The sequence below is a fragment of the Amblyraja radiata genome, chromosome 22, assembly GCF_010909765.2.
Source record: "Amblyraja radiata isolate CabotCenter1 chromosome 22, sAmbRad1.1.pri, whole genome shotgun sequence".
In the NCBI taxonomy this organism is placed as follows: Eukaryota; Metazoa; Chordata; class Chondrichthyes; order Rajiformes; family Rajidae; genus Amblyraja; species Amblyraja radiata.
Window position 1 is genome coordinate 16776654 of NC_045977.1, and position 22881 is coordinate 16799534.

The 22881-nt window shown below is 39.2% G+C and overlaps 1 protein-coding gene across 3 annotated transcripts in view; it reads right to left on the reverse strand.

The window, feature by feature from the left end:
• parn (poly(A)-specific ribonuclease) overlaps nt 1-22881 on the reverse strand; it is a 132119-nt gene that overhangs the window by 85596 nt on the left and 23642 nt on the right. For all 3 annotated transcript variants that reach the window (XM_033040485.1, XM_033040484.1, XM_033040486.1), the window contains exons 10-18: nt 22728-22770; nt 20843-20923; nt 19245-19301; nt 15563-15640; nt 14984-15027; nt 14347-14389; nt 11975-12050; nt 9658-9768; nt 5336-5405 (exon numbers count right to left, since the gene is read on the reverse strand). In XM_033040485.1, coding sequence (XP_032896376.1) covers nt 5336-5405; nt 9658-9768; nt 11975-12050; nt 14347-14389; nt 14984-15027; nt 15563-15640; nt 19245-19301; nt 20843-20923; nt 22728-22770 — 603 coding nt within the window. The remainder of the gene's footprint in view (nt 1-5335; nt 5406-9657; nt 9769-11974; nt 12051-14346; nt 14390-14983; nt 15028-15562; nt 15641-19244; nt 19302-20842; nt 20924-22727; nt 22771-22881) is intronic.

A 22881-nucleotide genomic window follows, 5' to 3' on the forward strand; every position in this document is an offset into this window, starting at 1 on the left:
AATCATTCAGCAGCCTTTAGTACACAATGAGTCACCGCGTTTCTGGCACCGACAGTTTCAAAAGTTCTTAGTACAGTCTTACCATCATCATACATGGCAGCCAGGAAATACATTAATTTCAAGCAATTAAATAATTTTGCAATAAAAGATTCCTATCAGTGGCTATAAAGCTATCAGGTTGCAATCAAATCCCACTTAGCTCAGTTGGGATATTCAATTCACAAATAGTAAAGTCACCCTGGCCCACATACCATGAAGAAATAATTTTTTTAAACGAATAACTTGAAACCAGGTCAATTGGCATTGTAGGGCTTTTATTTGTGAGCAGAAGCTCACCTATAAATGAACAGAACACTCCTATGATACTGTGGAGAGCTATTTCTAATTTAGTACCAATAACCAGCAAGGAAAATGTGCCAAGATCCAGTGCAAATATATTCAATTTGAAAGTCTTGCATTAGAATTTACCTTTGATCCATTCATACACAATGTATTAGAATATTTGGCACATCTGCTTCATTTACAAGTTATTTTGGAACCATTTTACAAAAATCAAGCAAATTAACGATGCGAATTATGCAAATGCTTCTCCACCTTTTCAAAAATGGAACAGAAGAGGAATATTAACTACTGCTCAGTTTGGCATTACCAAATCCCTATCTGCCCACTTACTGTCATTATAATTCTTCATTATGAACTCACTTTTTAGGACTCCTGTCATCACATTCTACTAATTTTGTATCTTTAATTTGTAGAGACCTATACAAGGGTTTAGGGTTTCCTGCTATTGGAAGAATATCATTAGGCTGGAAAGAGTGCAGAAATTTACAAGGAGGTTGTCAGGTCTTGATGGACTGAGCTACAGGAAAGGTTAGGCAGGAGATTAAATTATTCCTTAGAGTTCAGGAGGCCGAGGGCGGAGTGTTTATAATATTGAGGGGAAGAGAGATGGTGAATGCACAGAGTCTTTTACCTAGGATAGGGGAAATTAAGAACCAGAAGACATAGGTTTACAGTAAAGGGCACGATTTAATACTAACCTAAGGGGCAACATTTTAACTGAAATTGGTGGGTCCATGGAATGAGCTGCCAGAGGAGGTAGTTGCGGCAGGCACTATAACAAATTTTTTTTTAAAACACCCATTTCCCTTGTACCTTGGACAGATACAAGGATAGGAAAGGTTTAGAAGGACATGGGCCAAACGGGACTAGCTTAGATGGAGCAAGTAGGTCAGCATGGTCAAGTAGGGCTGAAAGTTCTCTATGATAGTTCTATGACAATTACTTGAAATGGAAAATCTTCTGAATTACATATCCAGAGTGATTCCTGAAAATACAGTAAAATTCAAAAATGCTATGAAATTAATCGTCTAAATTCTCAACACCTGGAATGGAACCCCCTTCAGGCAGGGGCTACCGTCTGAGGAGCAAAATAATAACTGCACCAAATTTACTGCACTCAATTTAAGAGTAGATGGAGACAAATGAAATGAAAACAATGTACTGAGCTGTTCCATTATATTCATTTGCCTGGTATGCAGAATTAATCATACTTATTATTTTTAATTTTCAGTTCAGTTTATTGTCACCTGTTCTGAGGTACAGTGAAAAGCTTTTGTTGCGTGCTGTCCAGTCAGCAGATAGGCCATACATGATTACAATCAAGCCATTTACAGTGTATAGATACAAGGTTAGTGTAATGTAAAGCCAGCAAAGTCTGATCATGGATAGTCAGAGGGTCACCAAATTTAAAAAAAGAGAGAGAGAGAAGATAAGGTTGGAGGTGGTGCAAATGAACCTCTGTCCAGGGACCCCGACAGTCCTTTCAGGTTAGGCAGAGGTTCACCTGCACCTTCTCCAACCTCATGATGTAGACTCTTATACATCGGCGAGACCAGTCTGAAGAAGGGTCTTGACCCGAAACGTCACCCACTCCTGCTCTCCAGAGATGCTGCCTGTTCCATTGAGTTACTCCAGCTTTCTGCGTCTATCTTTGGTTTAAACCAGCATCTGCAGTTCCTTTTAACACATCAAGATAAACTAGCCTGCTCAACAAAACAATGGAATAGATTGATTTCCTTCAACAAATGATAGTACAGTTTACCTGCCCTATCAGAGTATTTTCATTCACTCAGGAGTTTCTCTAATAAATAGTTTTTTTTAAACAAATCAGATAACATACTATTGCAAGTGGAAGTTGCAGGTTGGATTACATTCCCCATTTATTTTCAATTATTCAAATTGCTTCCCACAAACTGATAAAATAAAGGTTTCCATATGATCCACTGATGCAGTTTAATCCATATATAACATACAGTGGCTTTCAAAAGTTTTCATACCCCTTGAACTTTTCCACATTTTGTCACGTTACAACCACATACGTAAATGTATTTTATTGGGATTTTATGTGATAGACCAACACAAAGTGGTGCATAATTGTGAAGAAGTGGAAGGAAAATGATACATGGTTTTCAAATTTTTTTACAAATAAAAAACTAAAAAGTGTGGAGTGCAAAAGTATTCAGCCCCCTTTACTCTGATACCCCTAAATAAAATCCAGTGCAACCAATTGCCTTCAGAAGTCACCTAATTAGTAAATAGAGTCCACTTGTGTGTAATCTAATCTCAGTATAAATACAGCTGTTCTGTGAAGGCCTCAGAGGTTTGTTAGAGAACATTAGTGAACAAACAGCATCATGAAGCCCAAGGAACACACCAGACAGGTCAGGGATAAAGGTGTGGAGAAGTTTAAAGCAGGGTTAGGTTATTAAAAAATATCCGAAAATGGAAAGAGTATGGCACAACTGCAAACCTACCAAGACATGGCCGTCCACCTAAACAAGGAGAGCATTGATCAGAGAAGCAGCCGAGAGGCCCATGGTAACTCTGGAGGAGCTGCAGAGATCCACAGCTCAGGTGGGAGAATCTGTCCACAGGACAACTATTAGTCGTGCACTCCACAAATCGGGCCTTTATGGAAGAGTGGCAAGAAGAAAGCCATTGTTGAAAAAAAGCCATAAGAAATCCCGTTTGCAGTTTGCCACAAGCCATGTGGGGGACACAGCAAACATGTGGAGGAAGGTGCTCTGGTCAGATGAGACCAAAATTGAAGTTTTTGGCCTAAATGCAAAACGCTATGTGTGGCGGAAAACTAACACTGCACATCACCCTGAACACACCATCCCCACTGTGAAACATGGTGGTGGCAGCATCATGCTGTGGGGATGCTTTTCTTCAGCAGGGACAGGGAACCTGGTCAGAGTTGATGGGAAGATGGATGGAGCCAAATACAGGGCAATCTTGGAAGAAAACCTGTTAGAGTCTGCAAAAGATTTGAGACTGGGGTGGAGGTTCACCTTCCAGCAGGACAACGACCCTAAACATACAGCCAGAGCTACAATGGAATGGTTTAGATCAAAGCATATTCATGTGTTAGAATGGCCCAGTCAAAGTCCAGACATAAATCCAATTGAGAATCTCTGGCAAGACTTGAAAATTGCTGTTCACAGACGCTCTCCATCCAATCTGACTGAACTTGAGCTATTTTGCAAAGAAGAATGGGCAAAAATGTCAGTCTCTAGAAGTGCAAAGCTGGTAGAGACATACCCCAAAAGACATGCAGCTGTAATTGCAGCGAAAGGTGGTTCTACAAAGTATTGACTCAGGGGGGCTGAATGCTTTTGCACGCCACACTTTTCTGTTTTTTATTTGTAAAAAAATTTGAAAACCATGTATCATTTTCCTTCCACTTCACAATTGTGCACCACTTTGTGTTGGTCTATCACATAAAATCCCAATAAAATACATTTACGTTTGTGGTTGTAACGTGACAAAATGTGGAAAAGTTCAAGGGGTATGAAAACTTTTGCAAGCCACTGTATATTGGCACCGGCTCCATTTCTCACTATAAATTCAATGTTTAAAGAGGGAGCACCTTCCTGCACCAAGGCTGTATCTCTAAACACTAAGTGGAGACACTGCTGTGTTTCTGTGTAACGTAAACCAAATGAAAAAGCAGCTTCTGGCTCCTATTGCCTGCAATCATCCATCTTTCATTCTCAGATAAACTAAGAATCTATTGCATACCCTCAATTTAAATTTACACCACAATGACAATTAAAAAGATGAATGCCTGAACGAAAACTGATGAAAAAGCATCCACTTTCAACAGCCATTTGTGTTTTTTCGACAAGAACAACTGACTGAGGAGTCCCAAGCCACGAAGTATCTGCTCATTTTCAGCTGTAGTTTTTCCACAGCCATTCAGTGATAAACAGGTACTGAAATTTGAATTCTTCACAGTCTCCCCAAATATTTGAAGAAGAGTACTAAAAGTAACAATTGCTCGTGTTACAAAGTGCAGAGATTTTTTTTAAAAAGGGAAGAAAACTTGTCGGAAAAACATAGAATTGCATTGCAAAAGGACCATGCAAATCAAGGCACAATGTCAGATCAATTCAAGTGAAACATTAGGATAGCAAGCTGAATTATTGGGTATTTAATAAATAGATTAAAGGTTGGGCAAATTCTAAGGGAAGCAATTTAATGGATGCCAAACAACAAACGTGAATTACCAATGTAACATAAATTACATGATTTTTGATTTGACCGACTTCGGCAAAAGAACACAACTTTGAATGGCACGAAGTGTGGTGTAACTCAACAGGTCAGGCAGCATCTTTGAAGAACATGAAAATGTGAAGTTTTGGGTAAATGCCCTTCTTCAGACTTTAATCTGAAGAAAGGTCCCGACTGTCTGAAGCTCGTTGCGTCTACAAGAATACAACTTTCAAAATTTAAATTTACCACAAATATTTACTGATAATTTAAAATGTTCCCCTTTAAAGTTCTTCTCATTACTAACACGAACTAAGCAGATTTGATCAGTAGGATGTTACTTCTCACCGAGCAATATATCTAAACGTAGAATGGAGGCTGCAGTATCTCAAGAAAAGTATCTCAGTAACTTACTAGGCAGATGCTGATAATTCACCACTAATCCAAAGGAAAGAAAATTACACAAAACACATGTAACTGGACCATATTGCTGCTCTTAGCCCACTGTTTATTCTGGCTCCCATGACAGTATTTCATTCACATTTCTGGCTCCATAACCAAATCTTCCTGCTCAAAGCCCATTTAAAGTGAACCTGCCCAACAAATATAAGACTGCCTTCCAAAAACTTTTCATAGATACATCAGGAATCACATAGTAAAGATCTACCAGCATCAAGAAATGAAAGTAATTATATGCTAATTAAATGTGTTTGATCGATATCTGTTAACTAAATACAAAACACTGAAACTGTCACAAACTGACAATAAATAGACTTACTTGTTAATAAAAGGTTCAACCAATTTAGATTTTGCAGGAACAAAAACTTTAGGAGGGCTGAGAAATGAACCTAGTAAAAAGGGAATAAAAATGTATTTAGGTTCAACCATTGAATTGTAACATCATGTTGATCCACTTTAAATATATTAAACGTACAAGTTAACAGAAGTAAAGTTGCCAATGTAAATAAATGGACTGAGTCATCAGTGGTTTCATGACTAACAAACATTCATTTCCTCTGTTACTGGCTGCTCAAAATAAGCCATTTAAATTAAAATTGACAATAAATAAATCTGGCAATAGGTAGATTCTTATAATATAGAACATTTTGTTCCTATATTCATTTCCTTTTCAAGTTTGGCAAATTTGCAAGGTGGTCCATAAATCAGCTCAGCTAACTCAACTGTCAAGGGTTTGAGTACTCAGAAATGTTTGCATTTATTTTCTACGCTATGAATTATGTCAGCAGTGAGTATTTAACGTATATCCTCTCATAGAAACATGGAAAATAGGTGCAGGAGTAGCCAGCACCGCCATTCATTGTGATCATGGCTGATCGTACCTAATCAATAACCCGTGCCTGCCTTCTCCCCATATCCCTTGATTCCACCAGCCCCCAGAGCTCTATTTAACTCTCTCTTAAATCCATCCAGTGATTTGACCTCCACGGCCCTCTGTGGCAGGGAATTCCACAAATTCACAACTCTCTGGGTGAAAACGTTTTTTCTCATCTCAGCCTTAAATGGCCTCCCCTTTATTCTAAGACTGCGGCCCCTGGTTCTGGACTCGCCCAACATTGGGACCAGTTTTCCTGCATCTAGTTTGTCCAGTCCTTTTATAATTTTATATATTTCTATAAGATCCCCCTCATCCTTCTAAACTCCAGTGAATACAAGCCTAGTCTTTTCAATCTTTCCTCATATTTGCAACTAAATTTACTTGATATGCTTTTATGCCATTTTAGAATAGAGAAAATAATAAAACTATGAGAGTCATAGATCGAGTAGCCAGTCAGGACTATTTTAGGATCGCAAAAAATCAAGTGCTAGAGGGCATAGCTTTAAAGGAGATTTTTTAAAGAATTGTGAGGGGCAAGGTTTTTTTTTGATAGAGGTTGATGAGTGTCTGGAAAGCACTGCTGGGATTGGTTAGTTTTAGAGATAGCAAGGAAACAGGCCCTTCAGCCCACCGAGTCCATGCTGACCAATGATCACCCATGCACTAGTTCTACGTTATTCCAGCTTTGCACCCATGACCGTGTAGATTTTCTCTGGGTGCTCCAGTTTCTACCCACATTCCAAAGAAATTCAGTTTTTTGGGTTAATTGGCTTCTGTAAATTGTTCCTGGAGTATAGGGCCGATTAAACCCAAAAACTGCATTTCTTTGGAATGTGGGAAGAAACTGGAACAGCCAGAGAAAATCCACATGGTCATAAGGAAAACATACAAACTCCGTGCAAACAGCACCCGTAGTCAGGATCAAACCCAGGTCTCCGGTGCTGTAAAGCAGAAGCGGTACTGCTGTGCCACAAATATGATAGTGGCATTTAAGAGACTGCTGGATAGGCACGTGGATATGCAGAGAATGGAGGGATATTGACTATGTTCAGGTAGCTAAGAGTCGATTTTGGCATCATGTTAGGCCCACACACTGTGGGTTGAAGAGCCTGTTCCATACCATAATAGAAAGCAAAGAAAAAGGTCAATTTGGAATAAAGATGCCAACAGGATGGTTGATCAAAATTTTACTACAGTGGTATTTCTAAAGGGAAATCACATGCATTAATCACAATGAATCAATTAGTTCAATTGCTAAAATGAATGCTTAAATTAGCCACATATGTAATGTGCGAACATTCAGAACAATAGGATTCAGCATCCCAATTTGTGATGGAGGTTATGCACATCTGGATTAACATGAAGCATTCAAATTACATAATTCAATGATATTTAAATATGCAATACATATAAATAAATATCACTTAACATAAATTGGCACCTTCTTGATGGATTTGTAAATCAGTTTTGCTTTACAATTAAAAGTTCAGCATGTGCTTACGGACCTTTATTTATTGCTAGTTGAAAAACGAACTATCATCTAGGTATTTAAATTCCTTCACGGTCTTGTTAGTGTCTAACTAGGTCATGGCCTGCAGCATAGGAGCCAATGTACTCTCCTTAAACTTGGTTTCCCATCAGCTAGCAGTAGAAACTTCATTCTCCTCCTGTCCTCCTCCAAGAAATTTTATTGACCTCTCTCCAACTAGATTTTTGCTAATCAGCCCTCCTCATGATGTTCAAAGCCACATTTTGTTTGAATACCTTCCTGTAGTGTGCCGAAGGGCATTTTGCAAAGTCAAAGGCACGACAAGTTTTCAAATAATGTGTCACAATAACACCATGCTAACAAACTTAACCTAAAGGCAATCTGTTGGACTGGGGTAGTGAGGATGGCACAAAGCAGGTTTGTGACGATTTAGACAAGCAGGTAGTTCTGCTATGACACGTTTCCAAAATACAAATATGATATAATGCAATTGATAAATTAGGGAACACTAATTGTATTACGTGGATCGAATTGGTTAAAATGCAATTTTGATTGGGAACTAGAAAACCACTTAAAAGTTACTTTGGAAATTGACAAGCAGAAAAAAAGTTGTCTTACAAAAAACAGTGCTGGAAGTCAAACCACTTCAATGTAACTTCCCCACAGTAATGAAATACCATTGCATGCCAATATCATTGGCCACCAGAGACAATCACATCTATTGATATGAGCAATGGTACTCTATTATACAATGTGGCACACAGCTTTTAGCATTCTTTAACTTCAAAAATAACTTATTTCTGACAATGCAGCAGGAAAAAGAGCTTTGTTATAGCGAGAATAAAACACTCTAGCCTCCAACACTCCCCCCCCCCCTCCCCCTCCCCCCCATTGACACAATTGTTTATATAACACTATTTCCTACATGAGGCTTCCTGACAATGCAAGTATACATTATAGCAGAACTACTTGTACAGACATGGAGGGCCGAAGGACCTGTCCACAACATAAATAGAGGTGGTCATTTATTTTGGCAGGGGGAAAAAGGAACAAAGCAGAGTATTATTTACATGAAAGGTTGGGAAACATTGATGTACAAAGGAACCATCGTTTAATCTGCACCACTTGCAGGTGCAGCAAGCAACTAAGGTGTGGGCGGACGTTCAAGTTAAATTTTATAGTGCGTTGTGTCATTTTCCTTTCTTTATATGGATGTATGGAAACCTAATTTCCTCTATGCACTTTGGTTTCAACACAAGTTGATTTAAATGTGCTATTTAAATAAAAATTACTTACTTACTAAATGGTACATTGATCTTCATTGCAGGAGGTTATGAACATAGGAGCAAGGGTGCCTTACTAGGATTATACAAGGCCTCAGTGTGACCACACCTGGTTTTGGGCCTTCTTACCCAAGGATGCACTTGCCATACAGAGAATACAACAAGGTTTCGTGTGAACGATTCCAGGGATGGTTTTTGTACGAGGTGGGTCGACCAGGTCTCCATTTACCACAGTCTCTGATCTACCAAGGCTAGTCTGAGCACCACATTTACACCCATCCCATTACATTCTCAAATTTCCATCCATTTTCCTCAGATTCTACCACTCACCTTTGCCCCTTGGGGTAAATTACAGTGGCCAAATAACCTACATGTCTTTGGGGATGTGAGAAGATAGTGCGGTACCTGGAAAAAGCAGTCACAGGGAGATGTGCTAGCTCTGTACAGACAAAACTGGAGGTCAGGATTGAACCCAAGTCACTGGGTTTGTGGGGCAGCAGCTCTATTATCAATGCCGCCCTATTGTCCCATGAAGTCCATGAATAATTGACTTTTGGAAACATTGTCACTTAGTGAGGCAAAAAAAATTGTACAAACAATTGCGTCAACAGGATAAAATGTATTCCATTCCAGAACAAGAAGCACGCTGGCGCAGCGGTAGAGTTGCCACCTTACAGCGCCAGAGACCTGGGTTCCATCTAGACTATGGATGCTGTCTGTACGGAGTTTGCACGTTCTCTCCATCACCACATGGGTTTTCTCCAAGATCTTTAGTTTCCTGCCACACTCCAAAGATGTACAGGTTTGTAGGTTAACTGTCTTGGTATAAATGTAAAATTGTCCCTGGTGCATGTAGGATAGTGTTAATGTGCAGGGATCACTGGTTGGAGCAAGCTCTGTGGGCCAAAGGGCCCATTTCCGTCTTCTTTTGTCCACTATGTAATCTCTTAAAAATAATACAATCTCTTAAAAAAATAATACAATATCCATACCTAAATGATTAGACATGGAGATGAAACACAGGCCAGTTATATATGCATCGTAACCTGCTTCATGGAGTTGTTCGGTGGCAGTGTTATAGCTTGGAAATCCTTCTGCACTTTCTGCAAAGAGAAGCAAAACAAAATATCAGTCATTGTGATCGGTAGGCAAATATTACACTGCAAAGCAGTTCCTAAAAACAATGCTTTCCGTATGAAATGTTAATTTATCTTGGCCTCTGCAGATTTAATTTACATTTTGTTTTAATCAAAGCCATCTGTGCATATTGAACCAACCTTTATTTTCTGAATATATTTTAATCATTCATAGAATGTGGGCATCCATTGGTTGGCCAGTATTTTTCACACATCTTTAATTTCCCCAGAACTGAATGTCTTGCCACTTGAGAAGACAAGTTTGGAGTTAGATTGCTGTGCATCAGGAACTGTTCAAAATCAAACTGAGCAGAAAGGCACATTTCCCTCTCCAAGTATATTAGTCAAGCCACGGTTTCAAAACAGCAGCTTCATTACTGAACAGTCACTTTTACTGGGGCTAACTTTTCACTTTCAGATTTATACAATTTGCCAAATTTAATGTCCACACCTGCTATAATAGGACTTGTTGGCAGGTACTATCGCAACATTTAAGAAACATTTGGACAGATACATGGATAGGATAGATTTAGAGGGATATGGGTCAAATGCAGGCAGGTGGGACATGTTGGCTGGTGTGGGCCGAATGGCCCGTCTTCATGCTGCAAGACTATGACTCCATGACTTGACCTAATGCTTCTGCTTATTAAGACCAGGCTTCTGGATTACTAATCCAGTAACTTTACTGTGCCACTAAATCAAGAACACAGATCCAGATTCATCTTCAAGTCAAACAGTACTTTACAATTATAATATTAAACCTTAGTATATTTAGCATAAAAGTTACTCTTCTGGTAACCTAAATATCCAGGGGCTTGGTCAAGCTAAACTTTTTATAGCAAAAATGTACTTATTCTTTTATAAGTCAAGCTCAGTCTGAATTGGTTAGGTGATATAAATTATAATGAAGCTACAAAATAATTAAAAGTGATTTAGAGGGCATGGCACACTAAACAATACTTAATTAACTTGGACTAAATGTTTCAGCTCATTCCTATGATTCAATGCATTCCATCCCAAGTGATGGCAAAGAGATCAGGCTTTAAACCAGGCACTGGGGGAAAAAAAAAAAAAAGCAGATCCCCTGACATGGGCCAGATTGGATAAGTCTGTCTTTTTAGCAAATTAATATACGTCAGTAGTGTCCCTAGTATCCCAAATCAGGTGGGCATACATGAATTAGTTTAGAGACAAAGCATGGAAACAGCCTGTGGGCACACTGAGTCCACACTGACCATCGATCACTCATTCATAGAAACATAGAAAATGGGTGCAGGAGTAGGCCATTCGGCCCTTCGAGCCTGCACCGCCATTCGATATGATCGTGGCTGATCATCCAACTCAGTATCCCATCCCTGCCTTCTCTCCATACCCCCTGATCCCTTTAGCCAGAAGGGCCACATCTAACTCCCTCTTAAATATAGCCAATGAACTGGCCTCAACTACCTTCTGTGGCAGAGAATTCCACAGATTCGCCACTCTGTGTAAAAAATGATTTTCTCATCTCGGTCCTAAAAGACTTCCCTCTTATCCTTAAACTGTGGCCCCTAGTTCTGGACTTCCCCAACATCGGGAATAATCTTCCTGCATCTAGCCTGTCCAACCCCTTAAGAATTTTGTAAGTTTCTATAAGATCCCCCCTCAATCTTCTGAATTCTAGCGTGTACAAGCCGAGTCTATCCAGTCTTTCTTCATATGAAAGTCCTGCCATCCCAGGAATCAGTCTGGTGAACCTTCTCAGATTAGGATTCATGATAGGTCTGTTATCCCACTTTCTCAACCACTCTCCACACACTGGGGTAAATATACATACGCTAACCAACCTACCCACTTGCCCATAAAAAAAAAAGAGTTCTCGAGCACGTTAGACCTAACAATGCATTCATAAATTATGCTGGCACTATGATTTAATGAGGTGCATCCAACATGCAAGATGATTTTATATTCTGCTTTGGAGAGGTTGGGGGTATTAAAATACATATCTATCCATTAAAATTAGAATGAAATGACTCACCACCACTTCTTTCTTATTCTATAGCTTTCAAAAACCTTCTTTAAGAAGAATACCATATTCCAATTGCTTGTGCATATTAAATTATGAATATGCTGTTTAAAGAACTGGTACAAAATGAAACGAGCAACTCTATGAATATCTAAGAGTGTGTATTCTTACCAACTTGGGGAGGTCTGAAGGGTGCATCTTTTAACCGCTTTTCCAACTCTGCAAGAGGTGTATTCATTATCAGTTCCTACAAGGGACAAAAATCACACAATTAACGAAATACTGGAAGTATTAAATCTAAAAATATTCGGTCAGGGACCATATTGAGAAGCGTTAACATTTAAAGTTGATGATCTTTCATTGTTCTAATGAAAAGTCATCAACCTGAAACATTATCTATTTCTTTCTTCACACATTGTTTGATTTGCTGAGCATGACCGTTTTTTTAAAATTTCAAAAAGTATTTAAGTTTGAAAATAAAACTTGCAACTATATACCTGCAATTCTCAAATTCTAACAATTTTCTTGAATTTCTTTGTCATTACAGGATAAATTCATAAAATCTATGGCACTAGTTCCCTGCATGGCGGGGGCAAATGAAGAGCATGCATTAACCCACACTGCTTATACACCACCTTGTGGCCATATCAACAGCAATATTGGTGGAGCAAAGGAAACAAAATGACCAAGGAATGGTAGAATGGAAGATCGAGAAAGAGGGATGCCAACAGATAGGAGAGTCTTGCCCTGCACCAATTTGGCCAGCATGTTTATCTGGGCAAATAGCAAAAACCATACGGCAGAAAACAAATGGTTTCAAACCTGGGTTCTACGTTAAGATTCCTAGAACAACAGGTTATTCTAAAGATAGGCACAAAAAGCTGCAGTAACTCAGCGGGACAGGCAGCATCTCTGGAGAGAAGGAATGGGTGACGTTTTGGGTCAAGGCCCTTCTTCAGTCTCGACCCGAAACATCACCCATTGCTTCTCTCCAGAGATGCTGCCTGTCCCGCTGAGTTACTGCAGCTTTTTGTGTCTATCTCTTCGGTTTAAACCAGCATCTGCAGTTCCGTCTTACATGACAAGTTATTCTAGTTAATCTTATTTATATTCATATTTTATTAATCTTATTTACCTTTTTATTAATAGGTAATCTGTATTACATAAAGGTTGGGCTGTGTGCACTCACAGTTCGGTTCAGCTACTCAAAATGCACTCCAAATCTCTTTGCTGATGAGCAAGTAACATTCATGCTGGATTGAATTAACTAACAAATCCCATTCATCAAAACTATAGATGTGACTCTAAAAGTAACTCTGTAGTACTATATTTATTATAATTTGACTTCCAAACTAACAGTTCTGGAAGAAATGCCACCCTCTACCCCCAAGGCAATGCATATTTAAGGTGCCCAGGGACAGGTTAAAAGGATAAGCTCCAGTGATCAGCTTTGGAATGTCGGCTGTTTCTAATTTAAGTTAAATTTGTAACCAAACTGCATTTGGAAGTCCAATTACTGTTAAAACACAAAGTAACACCAGGATTAGTGCGCAACCAAGAAACCCCAATGCCACATGTTGTATCTAAACTACACACATATGGTATAGGACAATAACTAACTTCATATTCAGTAATAAGCTATCTGCATGTTACCAAACACACAAGCTAAATGTTTAACCAATAAACCTAATGCCACATGGGAATCTAAAAAGCCTTTACACAGTTAAACTATGGGACAACAAAAAGCAGGCATGCAGGTGCCAGTATAACATTGGGGTTATCAAGTGGGCACCTCCCGTCACTGATGTTTCATTGAGTTAGGCCCAAGACACCTCGGGATGGCTCAACAGTTATCAATGCAATTACATTCTTAAGATGATGCACAATCTCTCTGCTCCAAAATAGGAAATCTGTACTGCTCACTACGCAAAAGTAGCAAAACATTTTTTTATTTATCCTCGATCTCAAAACTCCATCTAGTGACTGAACTGAGAAATAAATGTAGTAAATAAAAGAGAGCTCAAGGCACATGCATGTTTAATAAACCATTAGACTGCATAAGCACTAAACTATAGATATATTTTTTTAAAAGGTGACATTTCAGTTCAGAACCCTTCTTCAGACTGATATGATTCACATGGTTTTTAAGCCCACAAATAACCATGCTAAACAAAGCAAACTTCTTCCAAATTAAAAAAAAAAATCGAGGACAATTCCAAGAGAATTAAAGCAAAGTGTTATCTTTAGTTTAGAAAGCCTCGGGCAGTCTCAACTGCAGACAACAAGCAAGATGTGAGGTGATAGCTAGTTTATTGCAACAATTTACTTTTCCACTTCAACACGAGCCTGGAAGCAGGGCCCAAAAATGTATCTGGCTCAGCACATTTTCAGGATGTAGCAGGCACAAATAACTTAATGACACTGACCACATCAGTTTACGTTAGTGGCATGATGACTACTGCAAATAAATATGATCTCAGAAATGCTCCACCTCTGCAAATTCACAAATGGTCAGTAGGCCCAATAAAACGTAACCAATTTACCTTAAAAGGATGTGTGCTTGCCATAAGTTTTGTATCGAGAAGCCTTGGTGCAAAAAGATAAAGGCAGTAAGCACGCTTGAATATAGAGGATTAAAGTAGGGTAGATCTCACAGTCAACAATTTTAATGATTTTATTCTCAAAATCACCATTAGTTTCTCAATTCTGAATATTTTTATTTTCTCAAACCAGGGCAGCACAGTACTTACAACACCAGGGACCCAAGTTCATAAGTTCCAGGAGCAGAATGATTCCAGTTGGCCCATCAAGGTTACTCCACCATTTAATCAATTTGTACATTCTCCCCGTGACCGCATTTTGGTAAAATTGTGAATTGTCCCTAGTGTGTAGGATAGTGTTAGTGTACGGTGTGATCGCTGATTGGTACGGACTCAGTGTCCAGAGGGCCCCATTTCCCACTGCAAGTCTAAAGTCTAAAACTTTCTAATAAATCTGCTGGAGGTGGAAGTGCAGAATATTTTTGCATGTAAGAAACAGCTTTTAAATGTACGCAAGTGACCAAGAACAATTGAATTTGAATCAAAATTTCTAAAGTTTCTAGGGAACAAGTTTAAAGTCACCCTATCGCACAATTAAACAAAATTTCCTCTTTGCAAGAATAAACAATAATCAACTCACCTGGGAAATACACTTGTTGTTACTTCTTTAAATTCATTCAATTCCTATTTTAGGGGAACAAAAAAAGGAACAATAATCAGAAAAGAAAAGTTTAAAATATTCTCTCATTTATGTTTGAAGAGGTTCATCGAGGTACAGGGAGCATGATGGTTAACCTGCCTCCCGCACTGATGAGCTTTTCTTCTGTCTTTCATTGCTGCAACAAACTGCCATCATTTATAGGTCCCTCAATGGGGAAGTGGGGAATTACCAACAAGATCACATAATTAGCCTGCAAGGCTCAAGCAGTAAAGGTCATTCTGCAAGAAACTGCCATCATTTATAGAAGGTCCCTCCATGGGGAAGTGAGGAATTACCAGCAAGATCACAATCACCCTGCAAGCCTCAAGCAATGTAGGTCATTTTGCTCGAGAGCAAGCAGCTAGTCTCAGACTGCAGAGCAAGAATTCACAGCACTGTGAGAACCAATTATGAGTATAATTATGACAGTCACTCAAAGTCTTATTCAAGCTTAATTAATAAATACAACCAAGAGCCATTAGAAAACCAAAAGGGATATTAAAATGGGTTGATACTTACATCCGGTAGCGGGCAGAAGAACTGGTGAATTGTATGCATGACATCCAGTAACATGTTGTGCCCCACAACCAGTTTACCCTGGAAAGAAGTAACTAATTTATTTTAAAATATCTAAAGAGATCCCACAAGTACATTCAGAGTAATTAGGAAGCAAATAAAGATGACTTTAATGCCAATTCTTAAAAAAAAAAAAAAATGTCTCTTCTATTATACACAAGAACAATAGATGCTAGTTTCAGGCCCCCAGGCTGAAAAACAAGCCTCTCACCACCCTTCATTTCAACAAGCCAATGTTGTATCCAATTGGCCAGCTTGCCCTGGATCCCAAGTGTTCTAACTTTCTAGACTAATCTACTGTGCGGTATCTAAAGGGCCTGTCCCACTTGGGCCTCATTTGCACGTCATTTACACGACATCATTTACGCATCACGACTCGAGCGTCATGATGCGCGCATGGCGCGTGGTGAGGCGTGGTGGCCACCTGCGTGACGCGCAAATGACGCCCAAGTGGGACAGGCCCTTTACAAAAAAGGCCTTTCCAAGCATCTACTCAGACAATGCCTAGTATACCCTCAATTTTCTCAGTCACTTTAAAAAAATTCTAATTCATGAGGTACAATTTCCCATGCAAAAAGCCACGCTGACTATCCCCAATCCTTACCTTTCCAAATGTATGTAGATCCTATTTCTCAGACTCCCCTCCAATAATTTCCTACCTGATGTGACTCACCAATCTGTAGTTTGCAGGCACTTCCTGGCAACCTTTCAAAGAGGTACAACATTGGCCACCCTCTGATCTATCAGCACCTCACCCAAGGCTGTTGATATAAATATCTTTGACAATGGCCTCAGAATTTCTTCTCTAGCTTCCAACAATGTTGATGAGCACCGCCTCATATGTAATGTGGACTAATATCACAACATCACTATTAACTTCCCCAAGTTCACTTCACAATTGATGTCTTTCTCCATAATAAATAGACAAGAAATTTAAATTTCACACCTCATCCCATTCCCATGGCTTTACAGATAGATGACGTTGGCCATCGTTATTCTTCCCCTAATTGCTCAATGTACCTGTAGAATATCTTTACATTTCCTTCGCCTTACCTGCCTAACTAACCTCACGTTGCCTTCTGTACCTCCCAATTTTCCTCATGTACTCCTACATCCCCTATACTTAAAGGATTCATGATCCCAGCTGCCTATATCTGGCATAATCCAGCCTTGCTCTTCAGTCCAACAGGAACATACTGGCCTCAACTCTTGCTATCTCATGTTTAAAAAGCTCCCACATCAGATGTCTCTTTATCGACAACTTTATCTCAACTTGCCACATCCAAGCTCATATCATTAGCCCGCCAAAGATAAAATGCTGTAGTAACTCAACGGGTCAGCCAGCATCCCTGGAGAACATAGGTAGGTGACGTTTCGAGTCAGGGCCTTTCATTACCCATTCTCCTGCATTTGACCAATAACCCTCTAAACCTTCCCCATCCATATACCTGCTCAAATGTCATTTAAATGTTGTTATAATACCTGCCTCAACTACCTCCTCACTCCATATACCTACTCCCTAGATCATGTTCAGTTATGGTCACTCTACTTTGGGGAGATGCCACTCTGCTATAGGGGAGGAGCCACTTTTAAGGTGAGAGGGAAAAGATTTAATAGAAACTGGAGGCAACTTTTTCCTACACGGAGGGTGGTAGGTATATGGAATGAGCTGCCAGCGGAAGTAGTTGAGGCAGGTACAATAACAAGACATTTAGACAGGTGTATTGAGAGATAGTTTAAAAATAAATGGGCCAAATACAGGCAACCGGGACGCGTAGATGGGGCATTTTGATCAGCATGGATGAGTTGTGCCGAAGGTGCTATTTCTGTGCTGTATTACTCTATGAAATAAACGATTGTAAAAGCAGACTGAACTGTCCAAAATTACTGATAATCCAACCAAAAAATCCCAAACCAGAACTATTGGACACTCACTATAAATTAAACCAACAGTAAAACTGTACACTACTGTGTGCAGATAGTAAATTGATATTGTACAACAGCTGGCAGCTCAAAGGACCAACATACAACTACCATTGTGGGAGATGTCACTGCCAGCAGTTGGACAGGATTTGGGTGGGGGCCACTAATGTAGTACTGAGCTCAATGTCGCAGAACAGCTAATCTCAGTCCTGCACCAAGTGTCTACTGGAACAAAGCATTAATTAAGAACATTTTGAATCAGAAATGTGCAATTTGTAACAGAAGTTATCTTTCTCAAACATAGGTCATTATACTTTTTATTTTTCCCCTCTGTAATAACCAATTCATCAATACAAATTATGTAGAAGAATAAAAAAAAATTCTCAGTTATCTTCCATTCTGTCACTGTTTATTACAGCAGTGAAACTATGAACACGAATTTCTAAATTGTATCCCAGGCAGCAGATTTCTTTCCGAGAAGCACAAGATGCTGCTGCTTTACCATCTGTTTCATGGATGTCTGTGCTCAGACTATCTGCAAACTTGGCAAGAAACGTTTGCAATACATGTAAATGGCATTGCAACAGAAGTGCTGAATACCAGGAATCCTGCAATTTATTTCATCAGTTGTGGCAATATCATCTGTCCAAAATCAGTGAAGTACAAATGCGTGTCCTTATTTCAACTTTCTCAAAATGGGTATTGCTTGATCTCTCTCAAATCTGCAAATCTTGATAAAAGTGATTCTAATAGTTTACCCAGAGTGAAAAACTATCGTATATGTCTAACAAAAAAAGCTAACATATAGTTGTATAATGCTGTTTATAAAAAAAGCAAATGCAGATGTACAAAACTCAATAACACCAATTTTCTTTGCTCTAAAGACAGAGAAATGCACAAGCATATGAGAAAGAGAAGTAGGATTGCCATCCTAGTCTGTTGTTCAATGGGTTCTCTTCCTCGTCCGTTTGAATGGGATCTATTTTCGCAACTTCACTAAGTATAGTCCCACCCTACGCAAAGACTTGCCATAGAATAATAACTCACCACAGGAGTTAATCCACGTTGCCCAACCTCCAAGCTTTAGGAAAGCTTTCCCAGGTATGGAAGATTTCTACATGCAATCACCTTAGTTGCAAGTGGAGATCTTACAACTCCAGCAAGATATCTTTGCTCATGTACTCAAAAAACATTTACAATAAAGTTGCCTTCCGATCTTCAATTTAATTAGCCAATGAATTAAAAGTATAGCAGACCAAAAATGATGCTGTAACCAATTTAAAGAAAAACTCATCCTGCAAGAGGAAGACTCAAAATGAGATCGATCATGAAACACACGGATATGGGGGCGGTGAAGTAGCGCAGCGGTAGAGCTGCTGCCTTACGACGCCAGAGACCCAGATTAGATCCTGACCATGGGTGCTGTCTATACAGAGTTTGTACTTCTCCCTAACCGCATGGGTTTTCTCCAGGTGCTCCGATTTCCTCCCACGTTCCAAAGATGTGCAGGCTTGTAGGTTAATTGGTTTTGGTAAAAAAAAGTAAATTGTCCCTAGTATGTAGGATAGAGCTGGTGTGTGGGGTGACCGCTGGGTGGCGCAGACTTGACGGGCTGAAGGGCCTGTTTCCACGCTGTATCATCTCTAAAGTCTAAAAACATTTAAGAAATTAACCTTCATTATTTTTCGAAAAGAGGACTCACCGATTTAGAAATGGCATATATTACTTTGGAAAATCCGACAGCATCATTCATTTCTTCCTGTAAAATAGACAGCTAGTTATGGTAGAGCCATGCCTGTTTTTCAAGATATCTGCACCATTACATCCATTTACTGTTAATCCCAAACTTTTAATTGCTCTTTCTAGAGAGTTCTCTCAATTATCAGGCACTTTTTCTTGATTTTCTTTTAAGCTGCAAATCGGACATGATATACAAGTCAACTAATCAACAAAAGAAATGAGGAATGCTGATATGAAAACACATGAACTCCATGAGATTAGTCCAGCAAATTTACATCACACATTATATGATACACATACACACACACAATATAGAAATAAATGTTTTAATTGTATTTTTCTCAGTTTTCTGTTAAACATTAGACTCGTGGTTGGGTTATGGTTACATTAGGACTGGTTGGTAACAAATTCAGTATTCCATTTAGTGATTAATCCAGCTTAATCCCAGGCATTCAATGCCTTTCAGAAATTAAGACAGGAAAGCTATGATAATTTTTCACTTTCTGCATTGTGAGTGGCACAGTGAGTGGCTGGTAGAGCTGCTGACTCGCCGCAGAGACGGTTCGATCCCGACAGAGTTCAGTCTGAGTGAAGTTTAAATGCTCTCCTGTGACCTTGTGCATTTCCTCCCACATCGTAAAGATTTGTAGGTTAAGTGTCCTCTGTAAACTGCCCCTTGTGTGTAGGGAGGGGATGAGAAAATGGGATAACATAGTTGGAATCGGTGATCGATGGTCGACATGGATTCAGTCATAATTCACTGACACTAAACTACTTATGCTTTGCATGGACTCTATGGGATTATACACAACGTTAAATTCTACGTCAGGTAAGCTTGATTTCTCGGTCTGTATTAGTCATAAATCTGTAACATTAGCTCAGCTTTTTACCTTCTGCCCCCCTCCTCTCTCTCTGCACATCCCCCTGCTCGCAACAGACAAAATAACAGAGAAAACTATGTTCTCATTCTTGCCATCTAACTGCTCCCATGCACTCACTGTGCAGATATCGGTGTTTATAAGCTTCTCGTCTCCTTTTACCATTCTGAAATGTCTGCGTCTCTTCCAACAGACGCTGCCTAACCTGCTGAATGTTTCCAACGTTTTATTTTGGTTATACTCAACAAGATCTTTCATGAGAATGTTGTAAAACTTCCTGATATCCTAAATAGTCAAAGCAATTGTCAGACTTCTGAACATTTAGAGATTCTTCAAATGCAAATATAATAACTCAGCATAATAGATATTAACAATAAAATATATAATTTCAGTTATATCCAATTCTCTGGATGCTTTCAAGAGAGTTAGATACTCTTAAAGATAGCAGAGTCAAGGGATATGGGGTGAAGGCATGAACGTAGTACTGATCGTGGATGATCAGCCATGATCACAGTGAATGGCGGTGCTAGATCGAAGGGCCGAATGACCTACTCCTGCATCTATTGTCCAAGTCATCAAATACATGCATAGTTCTTTTTTACTGTGAAGCATGCCAAGTTTGGCATCAAATTAACAAGAGGAAACATACCAATGCATTAAAAGTGCTAAAACATACACACACCTGTTCTTTTGCTCGCTTTTGTTCTTCTCTCTTTCTTCGTTCATCATCATCCAGCTTACTGACCACAATGTATCTCTCTTTCTGCAAGGCAGTATTTAAAATATTTTACATGCTTATTGTTACACACTTCTTAAAATGTAAATACACTTACATTCAAAGCATCTGACGAGATTGCTGAAACATCTCAAAGGTGAAAGCCACACGAACAAAAGTCAACACGAAGAAAAATTAACAAACATCTAGGAGTTTTGATACAAGATATTGGCTTCCCTTCTTAGCAGCTTCCAGAATCTGCAGTCTTTTATTCTCCACTTATCACCTCCCAGCCTCTATCACTATCTCTACCCTTCCCTCCCCAACCTAACTGTTACCTGCTATGCACCCCATCCTCAACTGCATCTACCTTCCTTTCCTAACCCTCTCCTCCAACCCCCTTTCGGGCCTTTCGTCCCTCAGCTCTTTCAGTCTAGAATAAAACGTCAAGTGTCCATTTCCTTCCTCAGATGCTGCCTGACCTGCTGAGTTCATCCTGCAGCTTCTTTTTTTTTTTGCAACAGGTTCCGCACTTTGGATGAAAACAAAAAATCCTCAACACCACTCTAATCCTTTTGCAAGCTATCAACATATACCATGGGAACATAGATGCAAGGCAAGGATAACAAGCCTCAGTCTCAGCTCAGTTCATTCTCAACTGAAATATCTGGCTTCTAATTAAAATACCTGGCGACATCCAGAAATCTCCTTTGAAGCTTTTTTCATGCTTTCACAGCATTAGAAATTTGCACCGCTGTGACCGAACTAGCCTTATCTCTCTTTAAAATGAACAGCTTTGAACATGGTCTCCCTCTCTGGTATTTTACAAATAAAGGCATGCATCCTGGATACCTCAAGTGCTTCATCTCATCATCCTTTACCTTCAGAGATTTGTGGATACACTCTCAGTGACCCCTCTATATTTCTTTGTATCCTATTACTTGTGTATCCTTCAATGTTGTTACTCTCCATAAATGTATATCCCGCACTTCTCCAGACCAATTGTATTTGCCACAGTATTTTTCTTCAGTCCTCACTAAAAATCACAACCAATATTGATTTCATTTTTTTAATTCTTTAAACCTTGAGCCCAAATATATAACTAGAAAAGGAAGAGACCTCGCAACATCCAATGGAATTCCACTACAAGTAGTTTTCCAGTCATGAAAACATCCTCACATGACTGGAAAACTACTTGTAGTGGAATTCCATTGGATGTTGCGAGGTCTCTTCCTTTTCTAGTTATATATTTGGGCTCAAGGTTTAAAGAATTAAAAAAATGAAATCAATATTGGTTGTGATTTTTAGTGAGGACTGAAGAAAAATACTGTGGCAAATACAATTGGTCTGGAGAAGTGCGGGATATGGAGGATATAAAGGTGGGATTGAGAAATATATCGCTATAAAATGGAGACAAAGAACTGCAGATGCTGGAATCTTGTGTAGAACAAAGTGCTGGAGTACCTTTGCGGGTCAGGCACCATCTGTGGAGGGAATTGATAGGCAATGTTTTTTGTCAGATCAGGTCCTTTCTTCAGACTCAAGACGACCCAAATCATCACCTACCCATGACTTCCAGAGAGATGCCTGACCTGCTGAGATACTCCAGCACTTTGTGCTTCTCACAATTTCAGTATTTTAGAATGCAGCTCTAAACAAAGGAAAATGATTATTAAAACATTTAACTGCCGATGAGACTTGTCCTGCGTACAGACATAAACCTACATTTATCATCCATAAAAAGACAACACAAATCTATTTATACAGGGAACTAACTATTTATTCAGACTCTTTTCCGCATGCAACAACATTAACAGTATCGCTGCTTTTATTTTGATGTTTAACTCATTACCTTTTCATTCTCCAAGGTTTCAACATGAGTTCCTTTAGGAAACCTAAAGCAAGGACAGCAGAGAAAAATAATTTAAACGAGGGGTTTCTAAAGAACTGCTGCAAACTTCATATTGTTAGTGCTCTGGGGTGTTCTGTGGTTTTCAAGTCAATTT